The 23997-nt window shown below is 42.2% G+C and overlaps 1 protein-coding gene across 3 annotated transcripts in view; it reads right to left on the bottom strand.

The window, feature by feature from the left end:
• Window positions 1-23997, bottom strand: part of GOSR1 (golgi SNAP receptor complex member 1) — a 118451-nt gene that overhangs the window by 46960 nt on the left and 47494 nt on the right. For all 3 annotated transcript variants that reach the window (XM_073667976.1, XM_073667978.1, XM_073667977.1), the window contains exon 6: window positions 15776-15850. In XM_073667976.1, the coding sequence (XP_073524077.1) occupies window positions 15776-15850 (75 nt within the window). The remainder of the gene's footprint in view (window positions 1-15775; window positions 15851-23997) is intronic.

The following is a 23997-nucleotide window of genomic DNA, read 5'->3' as shown; positions in this document are numbered from 1 at the left end:
TGAGAGGCAGGCCATGAAGGATTATATTTCTGAAAGTCTGGCTAAGGGGCATATTAGACCTTCATCTTCACCGGTGGCTGCGGGGTTCTTCTTTGTTAAGAAGAAAGATGGAGGCCTACGCCCTTGCCTGGATTTCCGTGAACTTAATCGGATTACGGTCCGAGATCCGTATCCGCTCCCACTTATTCCCGATCTCTTTAATCAGATCGTGGGCGCCAAATGGTTTTCTAAGTTGGATCTCAGGGGGGCGTACAATCTGATTAGGATGAAGGAGGGGGATGAGTGGAAGACGGCGTTTAACACTCCGGAGGGGCATTATGAGAACCTTGTCATGCCATTCGGTCTGACTAATGCCCCGGCGGTGTTCCAACACTTTGTTAATGACATTTTTCGCCGCTTGGTGGGACAGTTTGTTGTCATATATCTGGATGATATCCTAATTTACTCGCCGGATCTGGTGTCTCATCAGGAGCACGTTAGGCAGGTGTTACAGATCTTGCGGGATAATAAACTGTATGCCAAGTGGGAAAAGTGTGTGTTCGCCGTACAGGAACTCCAGTTTTTAGGCTTCCTGGTTTCAGCGTCCGGTTTTCGTATGGACCCTGGGAAAGTGCGGGCAGTTCTTGAGTGGGATCGGCCAGAGAATCTTAAGGCACTACAACGTTTCCTGGGGTTTGCTAATTATTACCGAAAGTTCATTCGTAATTTCTCGTCCATGGTTAAGCCTCTCACTGACATGACTAAAAAGGGGACGGATTTTTCTAGGTGGTCTGACAAGGCTTGTCAAGCATTCTCCTCTTTGAAAAAATGTTTTGCCTCGGCGCCCATACTCATTCAACCTGATGCGTCTCAGCCATTCATTGTAGAGGTAGACGCTTCCGAGGTAGGGGTGGGAGCAGTATTGTCACAGGGTTCGTCCCCTGGTAAGTGGCATCCGTGCGCCTTTTTCTCTAAAAAATTGTCGTCCGCTGAGAGGAATTACGATGTCGGCAATAGGGAACTCTTGGCCATTAAGTTAGCTTTTGAGGAGTGGCGCCATTTTCTGGAGGGGGCAGTTCATCCGGTCACCGTCATCACCGATCACAAGAACCTGCTATATCTGGAGTCCGCGAAACGTCTGAATCCCAGACAAGCTAGGTGGTCATTGTTTTTTACCAGGTTTAATTTTGTCGTTACATATCGTCCTGGGTCAAAAAATGTAAAGGCGGATGCCTTATCTCGTAGTTTCCCGGGGGCCGGGAATACGGACGACCCGATTCCTATCCTTCAGGAGGGGGTGGTGGTTTCGGCAGTATGCTCTGAGCTGGAGGAGGAGGTATTGGAGGCTCAGGGGGACGCCCCTGTTGGACCTCCAGGGAGATTGTTTGTTCCAGATCAGTTGCGACAAAAGGTGATCGAGGCACACCATAACTCAGTTTTTGCAGGACACCCGGGGAGTAAAGCAACTGTGGATCTCCTCTCGCGTCGGTTTTGGTGGCCTAATTTACATAAGGAGGTGGTAACTTTTGTCGCGTCCTGTGGGGTTTGTGCGCGCTCTAAGACCTCACATACCCGTCCGTCTGGGGCCCTCTTACCTTTGAAGATCCCGGAGCGTCCTTGGACTCATCTGTCTATGGACTTTATTACGGACCTCCCTCCGTCTTCGGGTAAAACGGTCATACTCGTTGTAGTGGACAGGTTCAGCAAGATGGCACATTTTATCGCTCTTCCGGCTCTCCCTAATGCTAAAACTCTTGCGCAGGTGTTCATTGGGGAGATTGTGAGGCTTCACGGGGTACCCTCCGAGGTGGCGTCTGATCGGGGGTCTCAGTTTGTGTCTAAGTTCTGGAAGGCGTTTTGTGCACGGCGGGGGATGCAGTTGTCATTCTCATCGGCTTTTCATCCTCAGACCAATGGTCAGACGGAACGTATGAACCAGAGCTTGGAGACATATCTCCGGTGTTTTGTGTCAGAGAACCAGGAGGACTGGGCTTCTTTCTTACCTCTGGCAGAGTTTGCTCTTAATAATAGGCGGAGCGAGTCCACTGGTAAGTCCCCGTTTTTTGGGGCATATGGTTTTCACCCCCAGTTTTGTACTTTCAGTGGGGGGGGCTCTTCGGGGGTTCCTGAGGAGGAACGATTTTCCTCATCACTCGCTTCAGTATGGAGAGGGGTGCTGAAGAATCTGAATACTATGGGGAACCGATACAAACGTATGGCTGATAGGAGGAGAGTGTCTGGTCCGGACCTAAGTGTGAACGATCGGGTATGGTTGTCTACCAGGAATATAAAACTTAAGGTTCCCTCCTGGAAACTGGGTCCCAGGTTCATCGGGCCGTACAGAATCAGTTCTATTATTAATCCGGTGGCATTCCGTCTTGACCTCCCCCCTACGTTTAAAATTCACAACGTGTTTCACAGATCATTGCTTAAGAGGTATGTGGCGCCGGTGGTACCGTCACTTTTACCTCCCCCTCCAGTGGTCGTCAATGGTAACTTGGAGTTCCAGGTATCGAGGGTCATTGATTCACGCTTTAATCGCCGGTCCCTTCAGTACCTGGTTCATTGGAAGGGGTATGGTCCTGAGGAGAGGATGTGGGTTCCTGCGTCGGATATTAACGCAGACCGATTAGTTCGGGCCTTCCACACGACTCACCCGGATAAACCTGGCCCTGAGGGTCCGGAGGCCCCTCGTAGAAGGGGGGGTACTGTCACGGGTGTGTTGCCACGAAGATCATCACGAGTACACAGCCTGACTTCTCGCAGCTGACTTGTTGGTGCTTTGTGTTTCTCGGCAGTGAGGGAGTTAATTCTCTCTCTCTCTCTGGGCTAGATGAGGTCCAGCCTCGCCCAGCTGCAATCAATACTTCTGTAGTGAGACTCCTTCATATACCTGCTGGTCTGTTTGGGAGGTGTCGGTGAAAGCATTTCATTCAGACTGACAGAGCGGATCGTGGTGTTTGGAGTTGCTGAGATAAGTGTATTTGGAAGTGTTTTTTCCCTTTCCTCGCTTTATCATTTATCTCCTTTCCCGTTGGTTTTCCCTCTGTTGTAGTTGAGAAGTTGTTTGTATGCAAGGTGGTTTTGGTTTTTCCCTTGTACTGTCTCGTTCGTCTAAATACTGTGTTTGGGCATATTATTTCTTGTTCCCTTTGGTTGTGATCGGGGTCCTTCTCAGGACTAGATTACTGAGGTGCAGGGATCTTCAGGAGGTAGGGGTTACGCTGGCGGCCTGGACCTCTGTACCTTTAACAGTACCTCCAGGTTGAGGGATTAGTCAGGGCCCCAGCTTAGGGTCAGCTTAGGCCCCCTACCTCCAGTATACAGTGACAGCGTGACAGTTGACAGCTCTTTTCCATACAAAGAAACACTCGGCTCGGCCAAGCGCTACTGTGGTCTCTATGACAGAAGCACTGCCAGACTCCTCTGACAGCGGCTTAACCAAAGGATCAGAGGTTGAAATACAGCAGAACAAATACTTCTAACTCCGCATCATCAGTCTGGAGAGATTTTGGATAAACATCCGTACATCAAAAAGTGCATTTTCTGTGCATCATAAAGTCATACAGTACTGGCACTTACACTTTACTTGCAGTACATTCTAAAGTGTCAGCTCTGGAAACTGCACAATAGTTCATAGCGAACGGGATTTAGATGGTGTGATCCTTTTTCATCACAAATGACCCTCTTATATAAATCATGCATATTGGCTTGTCAGTTTATAAGGAGAATGTATTAAGGGGAAGCTGGAAATAGACTTGGGTAATATAACGTGAAAACCGCTTTCCAAGTTGCAGAAGAGCAGTGCAAATGTTCTGATTTGTCTTTAAAGCTGATAAGACAGCAGTAGAAAAAATGCATTGAAACTGCAAATGTGGCCGGCACGAATAGGTAACTTGTCATACTGTCATGAAAAATTGGGCAAACAGTGAAAAGGAATTAATGAAATCATATACCCAGCAGCAGAATATTCCAGGATAAGCAGTAATGACAATTAAAGGGGTTGCAGGAAGAATAGAAAGGCAAAGCAAAAACACTATTTTGCCCCTCATTAGTGCAAAGCAGAAGAATTGCTTGGCTGAGTGAGAGGCCGTTGACAGGAGTCTGGTTTGTCTTTCTAAGGGCCCCGTCACACTAAGCGATGCAGCAGCGATCCCGACAACGATACGACCTGTCAGGGATCGTTGCTGCATCGCTAATACATCGCTGGTGAGCTGTTAAACAGGCAGGCTCACCAGCGATCAGGGGAGCAGCGATATCGTGGAAAGAATCGTTCCACGATGTCCTGCTCCCGTTACCAGCCTGCTGCAAGCAGGAGCAGGCTGGTAACTATGGTAAACATCGGGTTACTAAGTGCGCGTGTGCCCCTAGTAACCCGCTGTTTACCATGGATACCACTCTGCTACGGTGCGCGGGAGCCTCCGCGCACCGTAGCAGAGTGGTATCCATGGTAAACAGCGGGTTACTAAGTGCGCGCGTGCCCCTAGTAACCCGATGTTTACCATAGTTACCAGCCAGATCGTTGGTCCCGCTGGTCACACACAGCGATGTGTGCTGGCCAGCGGGAGGCCAACGACCAAAAAATGGTCCAGGACACTTTGCAACGATCAGCGACCTCACAGCAGGGGCCTGATCGTTGCAAAGTGTCACACACAGCGACATCGCTGGTGAGTCACCAAAACCGTGACTCAGCAGCGATATCGCTAGCGATATCGCTATGTGAGACGGGGGCTTAAGTCTTGCGACAAGGCTAAAGAGTCAATATTGACTTTTGGGATTGCTACCACCAATAGGTGGCACTAGAGTTCCGGTCCTCTTTTCCATTCTAAAGAGGCTATTTGCATGTTTAAATTCCTTTGGGAGCATCTCCTGGCCTATAAGTCTCCCCCCTATGACAACTTGGTGCTCTCCACAAGGAAAAAAAATTACTCATAGTAAGCACAAAAGATTAGCTTAGCTCACCCGACATGTTTCGCTGTGATAATGTAGCTTCCTCAGTGACGATCAGGGCACTGACAACTGATAGAAGTCTCTGCTTGGCACTAAAACTTGGCTGGCTGAGCCTTTATTTGATGGGTTTTGATGTCACAATTTTGTCATATCAAAATAACAACCATATAGCTATACCTAAATTCTTATGATCTAGCAGTACTATTATAGTAAATATCACGGTGGCTCAGTGGTTAACACCTTGCAGCGCTGGGGTCCTGAGTTTGAATCCCACCAAGGACCTGCAAAGAGTTTGTATGTTCTTCCCATGTTTGCGTGGGTTTCCGCTTCCACAAAAGATATATTGATCAGGGATTTAGACTGTGATCCCCAATGGGGACAATGTCTGTAAAGTACTGCGGAATATGTTAGCGCTATATTTGAAAAGCATAATAAATATCTAAATAAGGCATCAATATTAATGCTGCTATCAATCACGCAGTTTTTTTTTTCTTTTTTTTACATATTTATTATTTATATATATGTGTAGGTGTTTGTATTACATAAACCAAAGCTGTGACATACAAAGGCAAAAGTATTATATAAAAAGGCAAAAAAACTGAATCCCTCATACAAACCTCAGATAAAGTAGACAGACGGTGGATCCAATGTGATTCTTCCTGAAACAATTTTTGGCTTAGATTTCCATATCCCCACGTAAGGTATGTTTTGGATGTTCCCTTACCAGGAACCTAAGATACAGCAAACTACCTTTTTTGTCTCAAAATCTGTATCAGCTGAAAAATTTCTTTTGACATGTAAATACTGCTCCACCGGATTTCCTCTTTTAAGGTTGAGGAGTTTATAACAATATCAGTCTAGAAGTTCTCTTACGATAAATTTCAGATTTCAATCATGACATTGTCGGTGCTCAGTGAATATGCTTGTCCTATTGTGCCTGTCAGATGATGTTTCATGATATCTCCTTTTCCAATAAGACATCACAACAAGTTCCTATGAGAAATTAGAAAAAAAATGGCCCAATGCTAACTTCGAAGTTCAAGTTTTGAAAAGAGTGTTCACAAATGGAGCTCCCATAATACTGACAGTCACTGTATATACAGTCCTGCTCATCGTTATTGGCACTAAGTACATAATGTGGAATATCTCCTGAAAAAAATAAATCAAGTGAAACAGTTTTTTTGTAAAGAGCCCTCGTGTTAAATACAAAAGAGCAAATGATAAACAATAATTTAAAACAAAACACAATGGGAGGGAAAAATAAAATAACCTAAAGCTCGCTGTGCACTGGTATTGGCACCTTTTACATTAATTTAGTATGGAAACACATTTTGACTCGCCTGTGGTAAATCACAAAAGATATTCTCGTGATTGTTGGTGCAGATGTGATATGAATTAGACAATGAATGATGACTTCACTGTTTTAACCCCTTTACCCCCGAGGGTGGTTTGCACGTTAATGACCAGGCCAATTTTTACAATTCTGACCACTGTCACTTTATGAGGTAATTACTCTGGAACGCTTCAACGGATCCCCCTGATTCTGAGACTGTTTTTTCGTGACATATTGTACTTCATGATTGTGGTAAAATTTCTTCGATATCACTTGCGTTTATTTGTGAGAAAAAACGGAAATTTGGCGAAAATTTAGCAATTTTCAAAATTTGAATTTTTATGCCCTTAAATCAGAGAGATATGTCACACAAAATAGTTAATAAATAACATTTCCCACATGTCTACTTTACATCAGCACAACTTTGAAATAAACATTTTTTTTTTATTAGGGAGCTATAAGGGTTAAAAGTTGACCTGCGATTTCTCATTTTTCCAACAAAATTTACAAAACCATTTTTTTAGGGACCACATCATATTTGAAGTCACTTTGAGGGGTCTTTATGACAGAAAATACCCAAAAGTGACACCATTCTAAAAACTGCACCCCTCAAGGTGCTCAAAACCACATTCAAGAACTTTATTAACCCTTCAGGTGCTTCACAGGAATTTTTGGAATGTGGAAGAAAAAAAATTAACATTTTACTTTTTTCACAAAAATGTTACTTTAGACCCATTTTTTTTTTTCCGCAGGGGTAACAGGAAAAAATGGACCCCAAAATTTGTTGTGTAATTTCCCCTGGGCACGCAGATACCCCATATGTGGGGAAAAAACACTGTTTGGCCGCACGGCAGAGCTCAGAAGGGAAGGCGCGCCATTTGAATTTTTGAATGTAAAAGTTGCTTGAATAATTAGCGGACGCCATGTTGCATTTGGGGAGCCCCTGATGTGCCTAAACAGTGGAAACCCCCTACAAGTGACCCCATTTTAGAATCTAGACCCCTCAGGGAACTTATCTAGATGTGTGGTGAGCACCTTGAACCCCCAGGTGCTTCACAGAAGTTTATAACATTTAGCCGTAAAAATAAAATTTTCACAGTTTTCCCACAAAAATGTTTTTCAGCCCCCAATTTTGCATTTTCATAAGGGTAACAGGAGAAATTGCACCATGAAATTTGTTGTGCAATTTCTCCTGAGTAAGCAGATACCCCATATGGGGGGGAACACCACTGCTTGGGCATACGGCAGGGTTCGGAAGGGAAAGAGCACCATTTGACTTATTGAATGTAAAATTTGCTTGAATAATTAGCGGATGTGCCCCTGATGTGGGGGGTTTCCAATGTTTAGGCACAAGTGACACCATTTTGGAAACTAGACCCCTCAAGGAACTTATCTAGATGTGTGGTGAGCACCCTGAACCCCCAAGTCCTTTACAGAAGTTTATAACAGTTTATAACATGGAGCCGTGAAAATAAAAAAATCAAACTTTTTCCACAAAAATTATGTTTTAGCCCCAATTTTTTTATTTTCACAAGGGTAAGAGGAGAAAATGGACCGCAAAAACTTTTGTGCAATTTCTCCTGAGTACGCCAATACCCCATATGTAGGGAAAATACAGTGTTTGGGCGCACGGCAGAGTTCAGAAGGGAAGGAGCACTGTGTGACTTTTTGAACGTAAAATCGTCTGTCGCGTTTGGAGAGACCCTCATGTGCCTAAATAGTGGACACCCCCCACAAGTGACCTCATTTTGGAAACTACACCCCTCAAGGATTTTATCAAGGGGTGTAGTGAACATTTTGAACCCAGAGGTAAGACACAGAATTTGATAACATTAGGTCATCATATTGAATAAGTTGTCCTTAGTCTTGAGTGCAAGTGCTCTCTACTTGAGTTTGCATCGGGTACTCAGGTATTCACCATGTATCGCGGGTGCTCGAGTGACATGCTCGAGTCCCCGCCTGCATGTTTCACGGTTATTAGAAACCCCCAAAAAAACATGCAGGGATCGCTCGTGCATGGCAGGCAATCCCCACAAGGTTTTTTTGGCCGTGAAGCATATGGGGCGGAGACTCGAGCATGTCACTCGAGCACCCACGATACTCAATGCATACCCGAGCACCCGATGCAAACTCAAGTAGCGAGCACTTGCGCTCAACACTAGTTGCCATATCATCTTTTTTTTTTTACCTTTGAAAAAAATCCCAACCCTAACCCCAACCCGAGAGTTTATTTTTTACGCCGTTCCTCATGTGGTATAAGTGATTAGACAACTTTATTCTTCGGGTCGGTGCGACTACAGAGATTCCAGAATCATATCGGGTTTTTATGATTGACAACTGTCACACACTAAAAGATGCATTTTTTTGTAAAATCTAGTTTTTGCATCGCCATATTTTGAGAGCTATAATTTTTCCATATTTTGTCCGACAGTCATGTGGCGGCTTGTTTTTTGTGGGATGAGTTGACGTTTTTATTGGTGCCATTTTCAGGCACGTGACATTTTTTGATCGCTTTCTATTCCGATTTTTGGGAGGCAGAATAAACAAAAACCAACAATTCAGGAATTTTTTTTTTTTTAATTTTTATTCTGCTCCGCGTGTGGTAAAATTGATAAGGTAGCTTTATTCTACAGGTCAGTACGTTTACAGCGGTACCACATTTATATCCTTTTACTATGTTTTGGCTCTTTTACATAATAAAAGCAATTTTATAGAAAAAAATATTTTTTTGCATCGCTTTATTCTGAGAGCTATAAATTTTTTTATTTTTCGGCTGATGGAGCTGTATGGCGGCTTGTTTTTAGCGGGACGAGATGACGTTTTCAACGGTACCATTTTTATTTATATTCGTCTTTTTGATTGCATGTTATTACATTTTTTGTTTGGCGGTATGATGATAAATAGTGTTGAGCGAGTATGTTCTGTCCGAGTATGCTCGGGCCGAGCTTCCAGTATTTATAGCTGCTCGGTGATATGGTTGAATCGCTCCCGTGTGCATGATTTACAACTGTTTGACAGTTTTATTACATGTGAGGAATGAGTAAGAAATAGACATTCCTCACATGTAATAAAACTGACAAACAGTTGCAAATCATGCACACGGGAGCGATTCAACCATATCACTGAGCAGCTATAAATACTCGGAGCTCAGCCCGAGCATACTCGGCGAAAGGGTTAATAGAACATACTCGCGCAACACTAATAATAAAGCATTGCTTTTTTGCTTTGTTTTTTTACCATGTTCACTGAAGGGGTTAACTAGTGGGACAATTTTATAGGTCAGGTTGTTCCGGACGCGGCGATACCAAATATGTGTACTTTTGTTTGTTTTGTTTATTCATAATAATATTTATTGATGGGTACATTATATTTTTATTTTTGGTGGATTTTTTTTTATATATATATTTTTCCAAAAAATTTTTTTTTCATTTTCTGACAGTTTTTTTTTACTTTTATACTTTGTCCCACTATGGGACTTTCACTTTTTTTTACTCTGATCGCCTGCATAGCACAGGAATGGAGCACCATACCTGTGCTATGCAAGCTGTCAGCGCTGCACAGGGAGAAGATAGTTTGGTCATGCACTGCCCATGACCAAAAAATCTTCCTGCTGTCTGGTGACCCGGATGTTGTCATGACGACATCGGTTCGTCATGGCAACATCCGGGAAGCCGGGGCAGATAGCGCTGGAGGCGGGAAGAAGAGGTGAGTATTGCGATCACTTCCCCTTAGCCACCGCAATGCTGCGATCGACTTCAATTGCAGCATTGCGGGGGTTAATGTGCCGGGAGCGGTGCGGGACCGATCCCTGCACATAGCACCGGGTGTCAGCTGTGACAATCAGCTGACACCCGGCGGCGATCACATCCGCACAGCCTGTGTGCGCGCGCGATCGCAATGACGTATTAATACGGGTCAGGCTCTTAAAGCCCAGGGCACAGATGCGTATTAATACGTCTTGTGCTTTAAAGGGGTTAAAAACCGCATGGTAGGCCCTGTTCCTTTGTCACAATGGTGAAGACAGAGGAGTTGTCTGAGGACATCAGAACTGCTATTATTAGCAAAGGGTATAAGGCCATCTCCAAAGACCTTGATATCCCAGTTTCAACAATTCACAATGTTATTAAGAAATTTGCCAAGCATGCACCCGTCAAGAACCTCCCTGGACGTGGGGAAAAGAGGAAAATTGACAAGAGGTGTCTTCAAAGGTGGGTGCGAATAGTGGAAAAAACACCACGTCAAACATCCAAAGACCTGAAGGCCAACCTGGAACAGTCTGGGGTCATGGTTTCAACAAGTACCATACACCGCACACTAAACCAAGCAGAGCTTTATGGGCGAAGGCCAAGGAAGAAAGCATTGCTTAAGAAAAAACAAAAAAGAACAACGGATCTTTGCCATGACAAACCACGGTCCTTCTGGAAAAATGTTCTGTGGACAGATGAAAGAAAAAGAGTTTTTGGTAATGCAAAGCAACAGTTTGTTTACAGGCGGAGCAATGAAGCTTGTAAGGAAAAGAACACCTTACCAACAGTTAAGCATGGTGGAGGATCCATAATATTGTGGGGTTGCTTTGCTGCGTCTGGTACTGGAGGCCTTGACCGTATCGCAGGAATCATGAAATCAGAGAATTATCAAGAGATTTTAGAGCGAAATGTCCAACCCAGTGTAAGAAAACTTGGTTTGAGTCGAATATTATGGGTCCTCCAGCAAGACAATGACCCAAAGCACACATCCAAAAGTACATAGGAATGATTAAAAAAGAAAAAAAATGGAGTGTTTTAAAATGGCCAGCAATGAGTCCTGACCTCAATCCCATTGCAAATCTGAAATCTGCCATTGGGAAAAAGAACCCTGCAAACGTTCAAGAGCTTGAACAAACTGCAAAGAAAGAGTGGGAGAAAATTCCAGCTGAGAAGTGCAAGAAGCTTATAGATGGCTACAAGAAATGTTTGGAGGTTGTCAGCAATGCCAAAGGGTGTGCAGACAAGTATTAATTAGGGGTGCCTTTATTGCTGCACATGCTGTTTATTCAGTTTTTTCTTTAAAATTGCAACATGGAAGTAGAAAAACAATGTTTTATTGTTGTATTACTTTGGACCACTAATTAAAAATTCCTGAGGCAATAACTTTGGTACATTTCCATTTATTTCTGAAGATATTGCAGTCTACGAAAAAAATGAAGGGGTGCCAATAATGATGAGCAGTACTGTAGCAGCTGTAAGTCTATATCCCAAATTACTAAAATGGCGCAAAGAATGGGACTGCTGACAGAGATGACTGGACTCATAGTTATGTGCATTTATGGAGAGCGACTTTCAGGGACAGCAGCTGTGTATGCACATATACAAAACAACCTGTCATTCACCGCCGTGAGGGGCGGGTTGAGCGCTTTCATCATACATAATAAATACATTTGACTGTGGATAGGTCATCAATATGAAATAAGTGGGGATCCCACACCAGAGACACCCTCCGATCACCTGTGATTTGGATGAGAACACATGAAATGGAGCTGCAGAGCACTATGTAGTGGTTGGTCGCTGCAGGAACTGCAGAACAGCTCCTATTCCTATACACTCTGCAGTTCCGTCCCATTTCTATACACCCGGACGCCACCAAAGCTGTTTTCACCAGATAGGTGGAGGTGCCAGGTGTTGGACCCCCCACTGATTTCATATTGATGATCTATCACATGGATAATTCGTTAATATCCATTAATATTGTGTGACCGAACAACCCCTATAACTATTATTCCGCTGTGCTCTTTCATTGATCCTGTTAGCCATTTTGGCTACCATGACTATAGACCTGTAGCAGGTGTATGCTGCCAGTACAGAAGGCAAAATATTAAACTGACAGACGTGCTTTAAAGAGAAGTTGTCATTTACAGATAGAGTGCGCCTATCGATAAAGCAATTACCCTCTATTACTTAACCTTCAACTCAAAAATAAAATAATGACACAAAGAATTCTGGCTCCAGGCAAAGACTCAGCAAGAAAGTACACCCTTGCTCATGATCCATTTTATCTACTTCAAATTAACAATCTACATTTTAATTACTTTGAAATGCTTTTAGAGCGTTCTGGCCGAATTGGAAAGTGCCGAATTCACGTTGTCTATAAGACAATCGCTGGTGCATTAACACATACACAGTGCCCCCTAATGGCAAAAATTGAAACTTATACAGCCATCATGTGAACAAATTTTTTTAAGTTATAACAGAAGGAAAGAGAATGTTTATAAGTCACAGAACTAGAGATGTGCGAATCGAATCACAGGACTCCGGTCCATAGGCCAGGTAAGTAGTCTCCGGCTATTGGACGGGAGGCTCGCGAATCTCTTACCTTCTGGGTTGCTTGGTGCGGCTTTTGATCATCTGTGCAACATGTTGCAATGGTGATGTTGCGCCAGCCCAATTAAACAAAAGCCCCGCCGGGAATACCGGGAGGCTAGAGCCTCGCAAACCTCCCCTCCAGCGGCCAGAGACTAAAGAAATGGCCTATGGACCGGACTCCCACAAATCGATCCACCCAAGTCTACACAGAACCCATTAGAATTACACATGAGAACAGTACAGGTCACATATTTGTAAAAAAAAATAAATAAATAACACCAAAATGTTATCACACTGTGAAAACATGAAATTAAAGGAGTTTTCTGATCATCATAAATGGGTAAAATTGCAAAATGTTTGTAAAATTCAAGGTAATTAGGGATTTTTAATTCTATTGTTTATTAATTGTTGGGATCAAATTCTACAAAAGGAAACATCTGCAAGGAGTTTGTATGTTCTCTGTGTGTTTGCAGTAGTCACATGTATTTGCTGCCTTTATTTCCAACGAAACTGACAGAAGCAGCCACGTACAGCACAAATAGTAAATGGAACATCAATGCATAGCAACCATCCAATGTCACCCTGTGGATTGAAATGTTTTTCAAAGGAAAATCCCTTTAAGTTTTCAAACGAGATTCTTATTCCAGGACTTCATTGTGTTTGAACAATTTGCGTGAATGAGTAGGGAATATAATTACCGTGTTACTAAATTAAATATACCACCTTATTTACGGGTGAATTATAAATTTATACAGAAAAAAATATCTTCATTTTTTTTTATTCTCTATGTGTATATTTTATATTCCGTTTTCTGTACAAAATGATGGAGGTTGTCTGTGAAGAATATTGAAGAGATAATCTCATGTCAATCATTGTGCCCTGTTTGGCGGGGGATTATAGAGGTCTACAATGTACTGCCGTAATCGGACACTTCTGCAGCTCAAGAAGAAGGTAGGGGGCTGAGGGACAGTTAGTGACAAAGCCCCCCACCTTCTGCTATGGAGCTGCCACAGGAAGACACCCTGTGGAAACCAGCCATGCGGCATGTCCTTTGTGTCGGACAAGTATAGTTCAATACCAAGTTATGAGAATACGATACATCCCACCACTGCCACCACTTGTGATGGATGGCACCAGAAAGATCCCGCAGAATCCCAGCGCTGCCACCACTTGTGATGGATGGCACCAGAGATCCCGCAGCATCCCAGCGCTGCCACCACTTGTGACGGATCCACACCTCACCACCCGCCTCACTACCATCTCACAAGAGTTGCTGCTCTGAGCTGTGATCATAGCTTACAGTTTTACTTATAGCAGGCACGTAGGTGCAGGAGACTTCACCATTTTTATTGGAGCGTTTTCTAGGCATGCCCTGTGCCCTGCGCAGAGGTAACTAAGCAGGAAGAGAAGTAGGAGAGCTGTAACTATCAGCTATTGTGAATGGGGTAATCCCATGTTGTATACATTTAATGGCCACAATATAAGTGACGCCCATCTAGTATCATGTTAGACCTACTTTTGCCTCAAGGCCAGCAGCAATTTTTTGTGAGACAATCAGTGTACGTTAAAAATAATTAATATTTAACTTTATAGAAACCTAGTAATTGGTTTTGAAGACTTCAAAATGTCATTCTAAAACAATACAAAATGAAGGATGAATAATAGCAAGCAGAAATCTAACACAGACAAAGCGAGGGCTTTCATATAAATGACAGAAATGGCAGCGGGAAGTCATAAATCACTTTCTATATGGATGGCAGTGTACTATAATAAAGCCGCCCTCACTTAGGGTCTATTCTGGCACAGGTAAATAGCAGCATAGCATGGACTGTGTTTTCCAGTTATGATGGTCTAGGAAAGGCTATTGTATGCTGACAATAATGTAATTGTGGGGGGGGGGGCAACAATATAATTAAGCAAGAAAAAATATCATCTCACCATGTCTGCAAATAGCACTCTTCAGGGGGCATGGCAGGGTGTAGTCACCAGTACAAGATATTAGAAGAACACAACAACTTGACCAGACAGACCTTACTGGGAATCTGTCAGCAGGTTTATGTTAAGTAATCTGACAGCAGTGTGACGTAGGGGCAGAGGCTCTGACTCCAGCAATGTATAATTTCGAATACTGGGTGCAGCCGTTATGACAGAGTCACAGTTTCCTATGCTGCAGATGTATCACGGCTCGTTGTTATTCTGAGTATAACCCCTTCCAGACCACAGCTTACTGTGTACATTATATAGTGACAGAGAGCTGCTAATCAGTGTGTGGGTGGAGTAGTACGCATGAGGTCAGTTGTCCTGTAGTGATAATCTCCTGCTGATAAAACATTGATTGTATTGAAGCAGCAAAAAACAGCCCAGTGACACCAACTACATCATGGTGCTCTCAGATTACATAGCAAAAACCTGCTGACAGATTCCCTTTAAAAAAAACTCACAGCTTTATTCCAAGGAGAGCACAGAGTTAAAAAAGGATTCTCCTACAACGTCTCTGCCCATGAGTTGGCTTGAAGTTTTTTTATGGTTGGTCTGGTTGTGGAGGGTTTTCATGTAATATATTGGGGGGAGGGGGGCGGGACTGTATAATTATGTGTCTACAAATTGCATTAAACCATTGGACAATGTTCCAAGTATCAGGTCCCAGTTGCAATAAAATATCACACTAACCTCCAAAATGAGGTAGAAAGGACTTGAATTCCAAGTGATTTACTTATTCCTTTATATTATACTTCTGAGTGAGATAATCAATGTTGGCCACATCAAAGTAAATAAAGGGAGACACAAAGTAAAACCAGGAAGAATAAATAACATTTTACAGATTCTTAATTTGGAATATGCTGCTTCTTCAATACCAGAGACTGTCCCCACTACAGAGACACAGGTTTCTAGTAGGTAAGTTATTTGGAAACAGAGAGGCTGCACAATTGTGATGACCCATTACTTTCGAGGAAGTCCCTATTCTTGTAATGAGGTCTATTCTTAAACTTGCTGAACGTGCGTTTTGCTGTAAAGCATGAACTCTCTGCTCTGCATGCATAGCTGCTGGGTCAGCCTATTGACTATTAGATGTTTGTGCAGGGCAATTAGGCCACAGAAAGCTAAAATCTATACTGCACACATTAACTCCAAAGGTATCAGGACTGACCGAGCGGAGGCAGACCTTTCATCTTACCTTCTAAGGTGCTCGTGTTCTTTCAGGAACAGCTCCGTTCTCCTGTTGTTAACGCCAGAGCCTGTTTTATAAGATCTGAAAAAGCAGAATACACCCAATTATTTTACTTATTATACCGCTAAGCATCCAGCCTGTGATTATGTGACGATGACACAACATGGAAGGAAATCTTCATACTTAGGTGATCTAAGCACTACTCTAGTATTAGCATGTATTAAAGGGTAACCATAATTTCAAGTAACTTTTCACACCAAGATGTCCTGTGTGTGTAGAAGAGGAGTAACACTATATCTGCCCATTATAGGATTTGCATCCTGTATTTTCACCTGTTTTCCCCTCTGCATGTTATCTTTTAAAGGGAATCTATCACCAGGTTTTTGCTACCCTATCTGAGAGCAGCATGATGTAGGCGCAAAGACACAGATTCCAGCAATTTATCACTTACTGGGCTGTATTTTGCAGTTTTGATCAAATCCCTGTTTTCTCTGCTGCATATTTACCAGCTCTCTGAATATTGAGCTCTGTATAATCACGCCCACACTACTGATTAGCAGCTTTCTGTGTACACTGTGTGTAAGCAGAAAGCTGCCAATCAGTGGTGGGGGGCGGGGTTATACAGCACTCAAATATAGTGTACAACATTGTAGCAAGTATTAGTCCTCTAATGAATCTTCTGCTGAGAAAAACAGTGATTTTATCAAAACTACATATCTGTCTACATTATGCTGCTCTCTATTTAGGAGGCAAAAATCTGGTGCCAGATTCCATTTAATTTGCAATTCACTGGGAGTTGCGGGAGGAGATTAGCTGCTATGTCGTCTCCCATACACAACAGTACACAGAGATGGATTCTTGCTCTTCATTCATTTTTTTAGTACAAAGACAAGCAACATGAAAATTATACAGCAGAGCTGAGCTGTCATGATGTGAATCAGCTCTGGGGTGAGGTAAAAGACTTGTTAGAAAGTTCACCACTATCTTTCCACTGCCGATTTCCTCTCCCTGCTCCTCAATCCTCCAGCCCCACGCCTCAATCCTCCATAGCACATAACAGGCTGTGTCTTCTCTGAGCAAGACAGATTTTAGATTTTTTTCTGAGTGGATGACAAGTTCATAAGGCACGGGGAGAGGAAGAAGTGTCTGATAGATCGGAAAGGTGGTGGGTTCTCCGTAACAGTACGTCTTATAAGATATATTACAACCTTTCTTATACCAGCCTGAACTACTGATGATGCAAAGTTTATTAAAACTATATTATAGCTTTCAATTATTCTTGTCAAGAAATAATCCAGTGTAGTGGTTGGTAATCTAGTGGCTTATGATTGTGCTGCTTAATGGTCATGTCATATCCAGCATCGACATCAGCTAATGCCTAGAAATGAACAGCAGAGAATATCCAAAAAAAATAAAAATGAAGTTCTCATTCTTGCTGTGCTGAAGACATATATAGCTGTACAGTAATCGGTGTGGCGTAAAACAATGCCTCGGCAGAGGCCACATTCGGTGGTACATTGAAGGCCCAATGAAGGCCCCATTAGGCTGGATGAAGCTCTTTTAATAAGACCTTAGGTAGCCATTTTTGTACAGTTGTGATACACTAGATGGGACACTGTAGGTGGCTGAAGCATTAGTGGAAAAACACTATGGCTATATTCACATCAAGCTTTAAGCGTACACTTGGCATACAGTATACATTTAATGCAGGAGCTTTAAAAAAAATAAATAAATAAAAAAAGGACAAACACGTATGGAAATTTAAAGCTATATGTTCATAAATGTCCTGCACTGACAAAGTAAAAAAAAAAATGTCCAATTTTTCTCTCACTCTCTCTTTTGAAGAAAGGTGGTTAAATGTAAAGAAATATATTTTAACCATTAACATTTAGGACTCTGCCATGATATAGGTTGGAAAACATTTTTTTACGAGTCAAAAATATATGCTTGGCGGAGCACAAAAATATGGTAAGAAACTTTAAAGGAGTTGAATTATCTTTCTAAATGCTAAAATTGCAATGCACTTGCAAAAACAAACAGCTTTGCAATTCACTTGCTATTAAAGAAGCACGCCATCAAAATTTTTATCCTCTTAATACATTGCAATCATCATTAATGCAGTATCAGCGTGTGGATACTCCACATGTGGCCAGAAACCTCTGTTTGGACCATCGGCCGGGCTTGGAAGGGAAGGAGCACCATTTGAATTTTGGAACATAAATTTGGTTGAAATAGATTGTGGGCGTCATGTTGCATTTGCAGGGCCCCTAAGATGCCTAAAAAGCAGAATCCCCCACAAGTGACCCTATTTTGGAAACTACACCCCTAAACTATTTTATCCAGGTGTATAGTGAGGATTTTGAACTCACAGGTATTACACAGAATTTGATTAGGTCATCATAAGGAAAATTTTCATTTTTTTCATGAAAGTGTTGCTTTAGCCCCAAATGTTTCCCTCTTTCAAGAGGTAACACGAAAAAGTGGACAACACAGTTTGTTACCCACTTTCTTCTGAGCGTGGTGATACCCCACATGTAGTCAAAAAGTTATGCTTGGACAAGGAAGAAAGAAGCGACATTTGGTACTTGGAATGTAAATTTGGCTGGAATAGATTGCAGACACCGTGTCTCATTTGCAGAACCCCTGAGGTACCACAACAGAAGAAACCCCCACAAGTGACCCCATTTTGGAAGCTAGACCCATCAAGGAATTCATCCAGGAGCGTGTTACGCCTGTAGGTGCCTTACAGAACTTTTTAAAATGTGGATGCGAAAACGAAAATTATGATATGTATTTTCCACTAAAATGTTATTTTAGTCCCAAATTAGTAATTTTCACGATGGCTAACAGGTGAAAATGGACCCCAAAATTTGTTACGCAATTTCTCCTAAATGTAATGATGCCCCATACGTAGTCAAAATTGCTGTTTGGGCACATGGCAGGGATCGGATGGGAAGAAGTGATACTTGGATTTTAGAACGCAGCTTCCATTCGAATAGATTGTAGGCTCCAATTGCCGAGCCCCCTGAGGTGCCAGAACAGCAGAAACCCTCCCAAGTGACCCCATATAGGGCGACTAGTCTGGGGACACTAATGCCCCACCGATTAGTCAAAGCCATAATTTACATATCATAAACGGACTTTAGAAATACTTTTTCTAAAGATCTGTTTATGCATGTAATGTAATACAGGGATTGTTAGGCAGGGTGTTTATATATGCAGACCCAACTGCTTGTGGTTCTGGAGGCATGGGGGACCTGTCAGATTTCCTTCAAGTGCGCTCTCTCCACTACAATAATGCCAAATATGTGGCCGCTTACTGCGGTTTAGGCACAGTGGCGCTCAAAAGAAGTGGAGATTTGGATTTGGGAGCGCAGAATTCACTGGATTTTATGTGAGGGGGTGGGAGCCGTATCACTTTTCCGTAGTCTTTGTTCTAGCAGTAATGTGGGACCCCATATAGATCCAATGACAGATGACAGACCTGAGTGGAGGCTGGTTTTGTGAGGGATAACTTAGAGTTTTTATTAATAACATTTTGGGGTACGTAACGTTTTTTGATCGCTTTCAGGAAAAGGCTGAGATCACATTCTTGTGGTCTACACTGAGCACTTACATACTGGTTTCTGTGTAAATCCCACAAAAAATGCAATTCAAACCCCTGACAGAAGCACTCAGTCTAATGAGGCAGATGGAGATACTTTGGACTCTGATCTGGTGGTATCCGCATTTTCAGGCATGCACAGATCTGTGGTCGTCCACACTTGTGCGCTAAAAAGAAGCCTAAAATGATGGGACAGAGCCGGAACAGAGACCAGTTCAAAGTGACTCCATCTGCCTAAGTGAGTGGTTCCCTCGGGGGTTTCATCTGAATTGCATTCTTGGGATTTACATGGAAACCCCAAAGTAAGCGCTCAGTGAGCCGAGTGTTGTTCGATTTTTGGAAGGCAGAGTGAACATATAGAGAGAAGTAGAAGAATAGTCCTTATTTTTATTTTTGCACAGTTCACAGCGTGGTATAAGTGATGAGGTGGATTTATTCTTCGGGTCGGTGAGATTACAGCGATATCAGATGTATATCAGCTTTTTATGTTTTGCTGCTATCACACACTAAAAATGCTTTTTAATTAAAAAATAATATTTTTTTTTGTCTCCATAGTCAGAGCTGTACCTTTTTTATTTTTTGGCAAACAGAGCTGTGAGGGCTTATTTTTTTGTGCAAAAAGTTGGAGATTGTTTTGCTACGATTTTAGGGCACAAAGTAATTTTTGATTGCTTTTTAATCAGATTTTTCAGACGAAGAACAAACAAAAACCAGCAATTCAGTTATTGTTTTTATTTTCTGCACGGTTCACCATGCAGAAAAAGCAATTTTTTCATCGGGTCAGTACGATTACAGAGATACCAGATTAATATATTTTTTTAAGCTTTTCTGTTTTTACAGACTAGAAACAATATTTTACAAAAATGAATTTGTTTTTGCATCACCATATTCTGAGAGCAGTAACTGTTTTCTTTTTTGCTGAATGAGCCATATTTAGGTTTGTTTTTTGCAGGATGGTTTGGAGTTTTCATTTATACATGTGAGGTTTTGATCGCTTTTTATTAAATTTTGTGTTTCAGTATGATGAAAAAGCAACATCTTTGGTGTTTTTTATTTTTTTTTATGGTGTTCGCCATACGGAATAAATAACGTTCCAGTTTTATAGATTGGGTCGTTCTGGACACGGAGATACCAATTGTGTGACCGTTTTTTGTTTTATTTTTGTTTTACCGCAAATGCTGCGTTTTTAATGGCGAAATGGCTTATAGTGATTTTTGTGTGTTTTTTTACATTTTTTATTTCACTTAGTCCCACTGTGGGACATGTATATTTTTTACTTTGATAGCTTGTCTCATGCATTGCAGTACTCTTGTACAGCAGTGCTGGAGACCTGTCAGTGACTCACCATCTGCGCTGTAAGACCCTGCTTATAGCATATATTACAGGCCACCGTACCCTGGGGTCATCAGATGGCATCAGGGTATAATGGCAATGATCGGTATCCGCGATTATCGTTGGGGGGAGGGGGTCGATCCTATCAAAGAGGGTCTTTTCACCCCCTGTTAACCACTGAGATAACGCTGTCACAATTGACAGCGATATTTAAAGGGTTAATCATCCTCGATCGATAACAAAACTGGCCGAGGCCGATGCCACAGGGTGTTAGTTGTCACCCGCGGGAATTATGCCAACTGAGGGCCCTATTCACTTATTCCTCAGCACTGTTAGAAAGCGGCGCTGGGGAATAAGGCCCCTTAATGACCACCGTTAAAAGGCGTATCGGTGGTTGTTAAGAGATTAAAAGGATAAATATTTTGATGGAAGTGCTTCTTTAAAAATATTCTTCATTCAAGAAAGGAAGGAGCTTTAATTGTTTACTGCTCATTGCCCAGGTTACCAACCCCTCCAGTCTATCAGAGGTGGCCAGACTCCTAAGCAAGAAATGCAGCCCTTACAGGTTCCTTCTATGGCGCCTGCAAGAGCGGCCTGAAGCGGGCTGGATCCTGCCGGCTTCAATGCCCTTGTGTACCTCTGATTCTGAGGCAGAGCGGACTCTTATTGCAGACTGGTAGAACACACAATTTGGATCATTAGTTTTTCCAAACCACGGGTCCAAAGTGTCAATCAGGAGCGCACTGCCCCCTGGCAACCGGGAGGCAGAGAAGCGATTTACTCCTGGAGATAGAAGATGAGAAAACCTCTTTAAAAGATTTTTTTTAACCGGTTCCCGACCGCCCACTGTAGATAAACGTCGGCGCTTGCCGGGCTCTGTGCAGCGCCGACGTTTAAAAACGGTGGGTGGTCTCGCAGCGCTCAGGACCCCCAGGGTCCTGCAAGCGCTGCGATTCCGGTGCAGAGCGTTAGCTCTGACAGGGGACATCATCGGGACCTGATTAGATCAGGTCCCAGTGATGTTAACCCTTAGCTGTCTTCTATATGCTGTGATCTATTGTGATCGCGGCATATAGGAGACAGCAGGAGGAGAGGGGGTCGTCAACTTACCTCTCCAAAGACCTCCGAGTCCTTCCAGGACCTGGGGTTGCTATGGCAGCTGGAGGTCACATGACCGCCTCCAGCTCTGCCATATATGGTGTCCTGTCTGGCTCAGCTGCAGCTGTAGCCAGACAGGAGACTGACTGAAACAGTCAGGGAAGATCTCATGTAATGTAATATATGTCTATTACATTACATGAGATCAGAGATCAGAAAAATAAAAATTAATGTCGCATACAGGGACTAAGAAAAAATGTGAAAAAAAGTAAAAAAAAAGTTTTTAAACTATTAATAAAAAAATCACAAAATAAATAAAAATAAATAAATAAAATATTAAACCAATAAATCCGTATATTTTTACAAAACCAAAAAAAGTACACATATTTGGTATCGCCGCGTCCGAAACAACCCGAGCTATAAAACTGTCACACTAATTAACTCCTTCTGTGCACACCGTAATAAAAATAAATAAAAAACGGAGCAAAAAAATATGCTTTTTCATCATATTGCCAAACAAAAAGTGGAAAAAAATGCGATCAAAAAACAAAATAGAAATAAAAATGGTACCACTGAAAACGTCATCTTGTTACGCAAAAAAAAAGCCGCCATACAGCTCCATCAGCCGAAAAATAAAAAAGTTATAGCGCTCAGAATAAAGCAATGCAAAAAAAATATTTTTTTCTATAAAATAGTTTTATTGTGTAAAAGCGCCAAAACATAAAAAAAATACAGTAAGTGTAGTATCGCTGTAAACGTACTGACCCGAAGAATAACGCTGCCTGATCACTTTTACCACATGCAGAACGGCATAAAAAAAAAACTCAAAAAACAATTCCTGAATTGTTTGTTTTTGTTAATTTTACCTCCCAAAAAACGGAATAGAAAGCGATCAAAAAATGTCACGTCCCCAAAAATGGTACCAATAAAAATGTCAACTCGTCCCGCAAAAAACAAGCCGTCACATGACTCCGTCGGCCGAAATATGGAAAAATTATAGCTCTCAAAATATGGTGATGCAAAAACTAGATTTTGCAAAAAAAGCGTCTTTTAGTGTGTGACAGCTGTCAGTCATAAAAACCCGATATCAATCTGGTATCTCTGTAATCACACCGACCCGAAGAATAAAGTAATCTAATCAGTTATATCACACTAGGAACGGCGTAAAAAATAAATAAAACAAATATTATTCACCTGTTACTGATTTGTTTATTATGTCCCCAAAGATCCCAGTAAGGCTCTGCCCACATTTATCCTGTGCTCTGCGCTGAGCACTTACACCAGAGTTTCCGTGTAAATCTCTGAAATACATGATTCAGCCGGAACCCATGACGGAAGATTCCCTGTAATGAGACAGATATAGGCCACTGTGGATGCCGTCTAGCCTGGGATCCCACGGTGTCATTTGTTTTAGGCGTGCATAAAAGTGCGGTTGGCCACAGTTTTGTGCACTTCTGAAAAAAAGGACACCGCTACACTGAGGCCAGACGGTGTCCAGAGTAACTCTGCTGCCTCATTACAGTGAATGGATCCTGCAGGGGTTTCATCTGAATTACATCACTTGGAAATTTAGATGGAAACCCCGATGTAAGTGCTCAGCCTAGAGCGCCGGATAAATGTTACGTAAAATGTTCCCAATAAAAGCTTCAACTCAGTCCTCAAAAAAAGCTAGTCCCCACTCAGGTCCGTCATCTGTTAAAAATATAAGGGACTTCCAAGTTACTGGTAGCAGAAAGGCTCTGGAAAAGCAAAATGACCCTTGCCCCCCAAAAGAAATTCAGAAAATTTTGTGCTCCCAAATCCAAATGCCTATTCTACAATAATTTGTTCTCCAATTGTCAAATAGCACTCCGTCCCCCCCAGATCTCACCGTATGGCTAAGCGGTACGATACAGCCACATATGGGGTATTGACACTTTTAGAAGAAATTGTGTGACACATTTCGGCACCATTTTTACCCATTGCCCTGTTTGAAAATGTAAAATCTGAGGGTAAAACATTTTTTTGTGGTAAAAATATAATTATGATTTTTTCACTGCCCAATGGTATAAATTTAAAAATTAAAAAATACTCACTACTTCCCTAGATGAATTCCTTGAGAGGTGTAGTTTACAAAATGGGGTCATTTGTGGAGGTTTCTGCTGTTTTGGCATGTCAGCGACTCTTCAAATGTGACATGGTGTCTGCTGCCTAT

Source organism: Phyllobates terribilis, unplaced genomic scaffold (genome assembly GCF_046119375.1).
Source record: "Phyllobates terribilis strain yellow unplaced genomic scaffold, ASM4611937v1 Scaffold_2__4_contigs__length_985480577, whole genome shotgun sequence".
In the NCBI taxonomy this organism is placed as follows: Eukaryota; Metazoa; Chordata; class Amphibia; order Anura; family Dendrobatidae; genus Phyllobates; species Phyllobates terribilis.
This window is presented reverse-complemented; position numbering and strand designations above follow the sequence as displayed.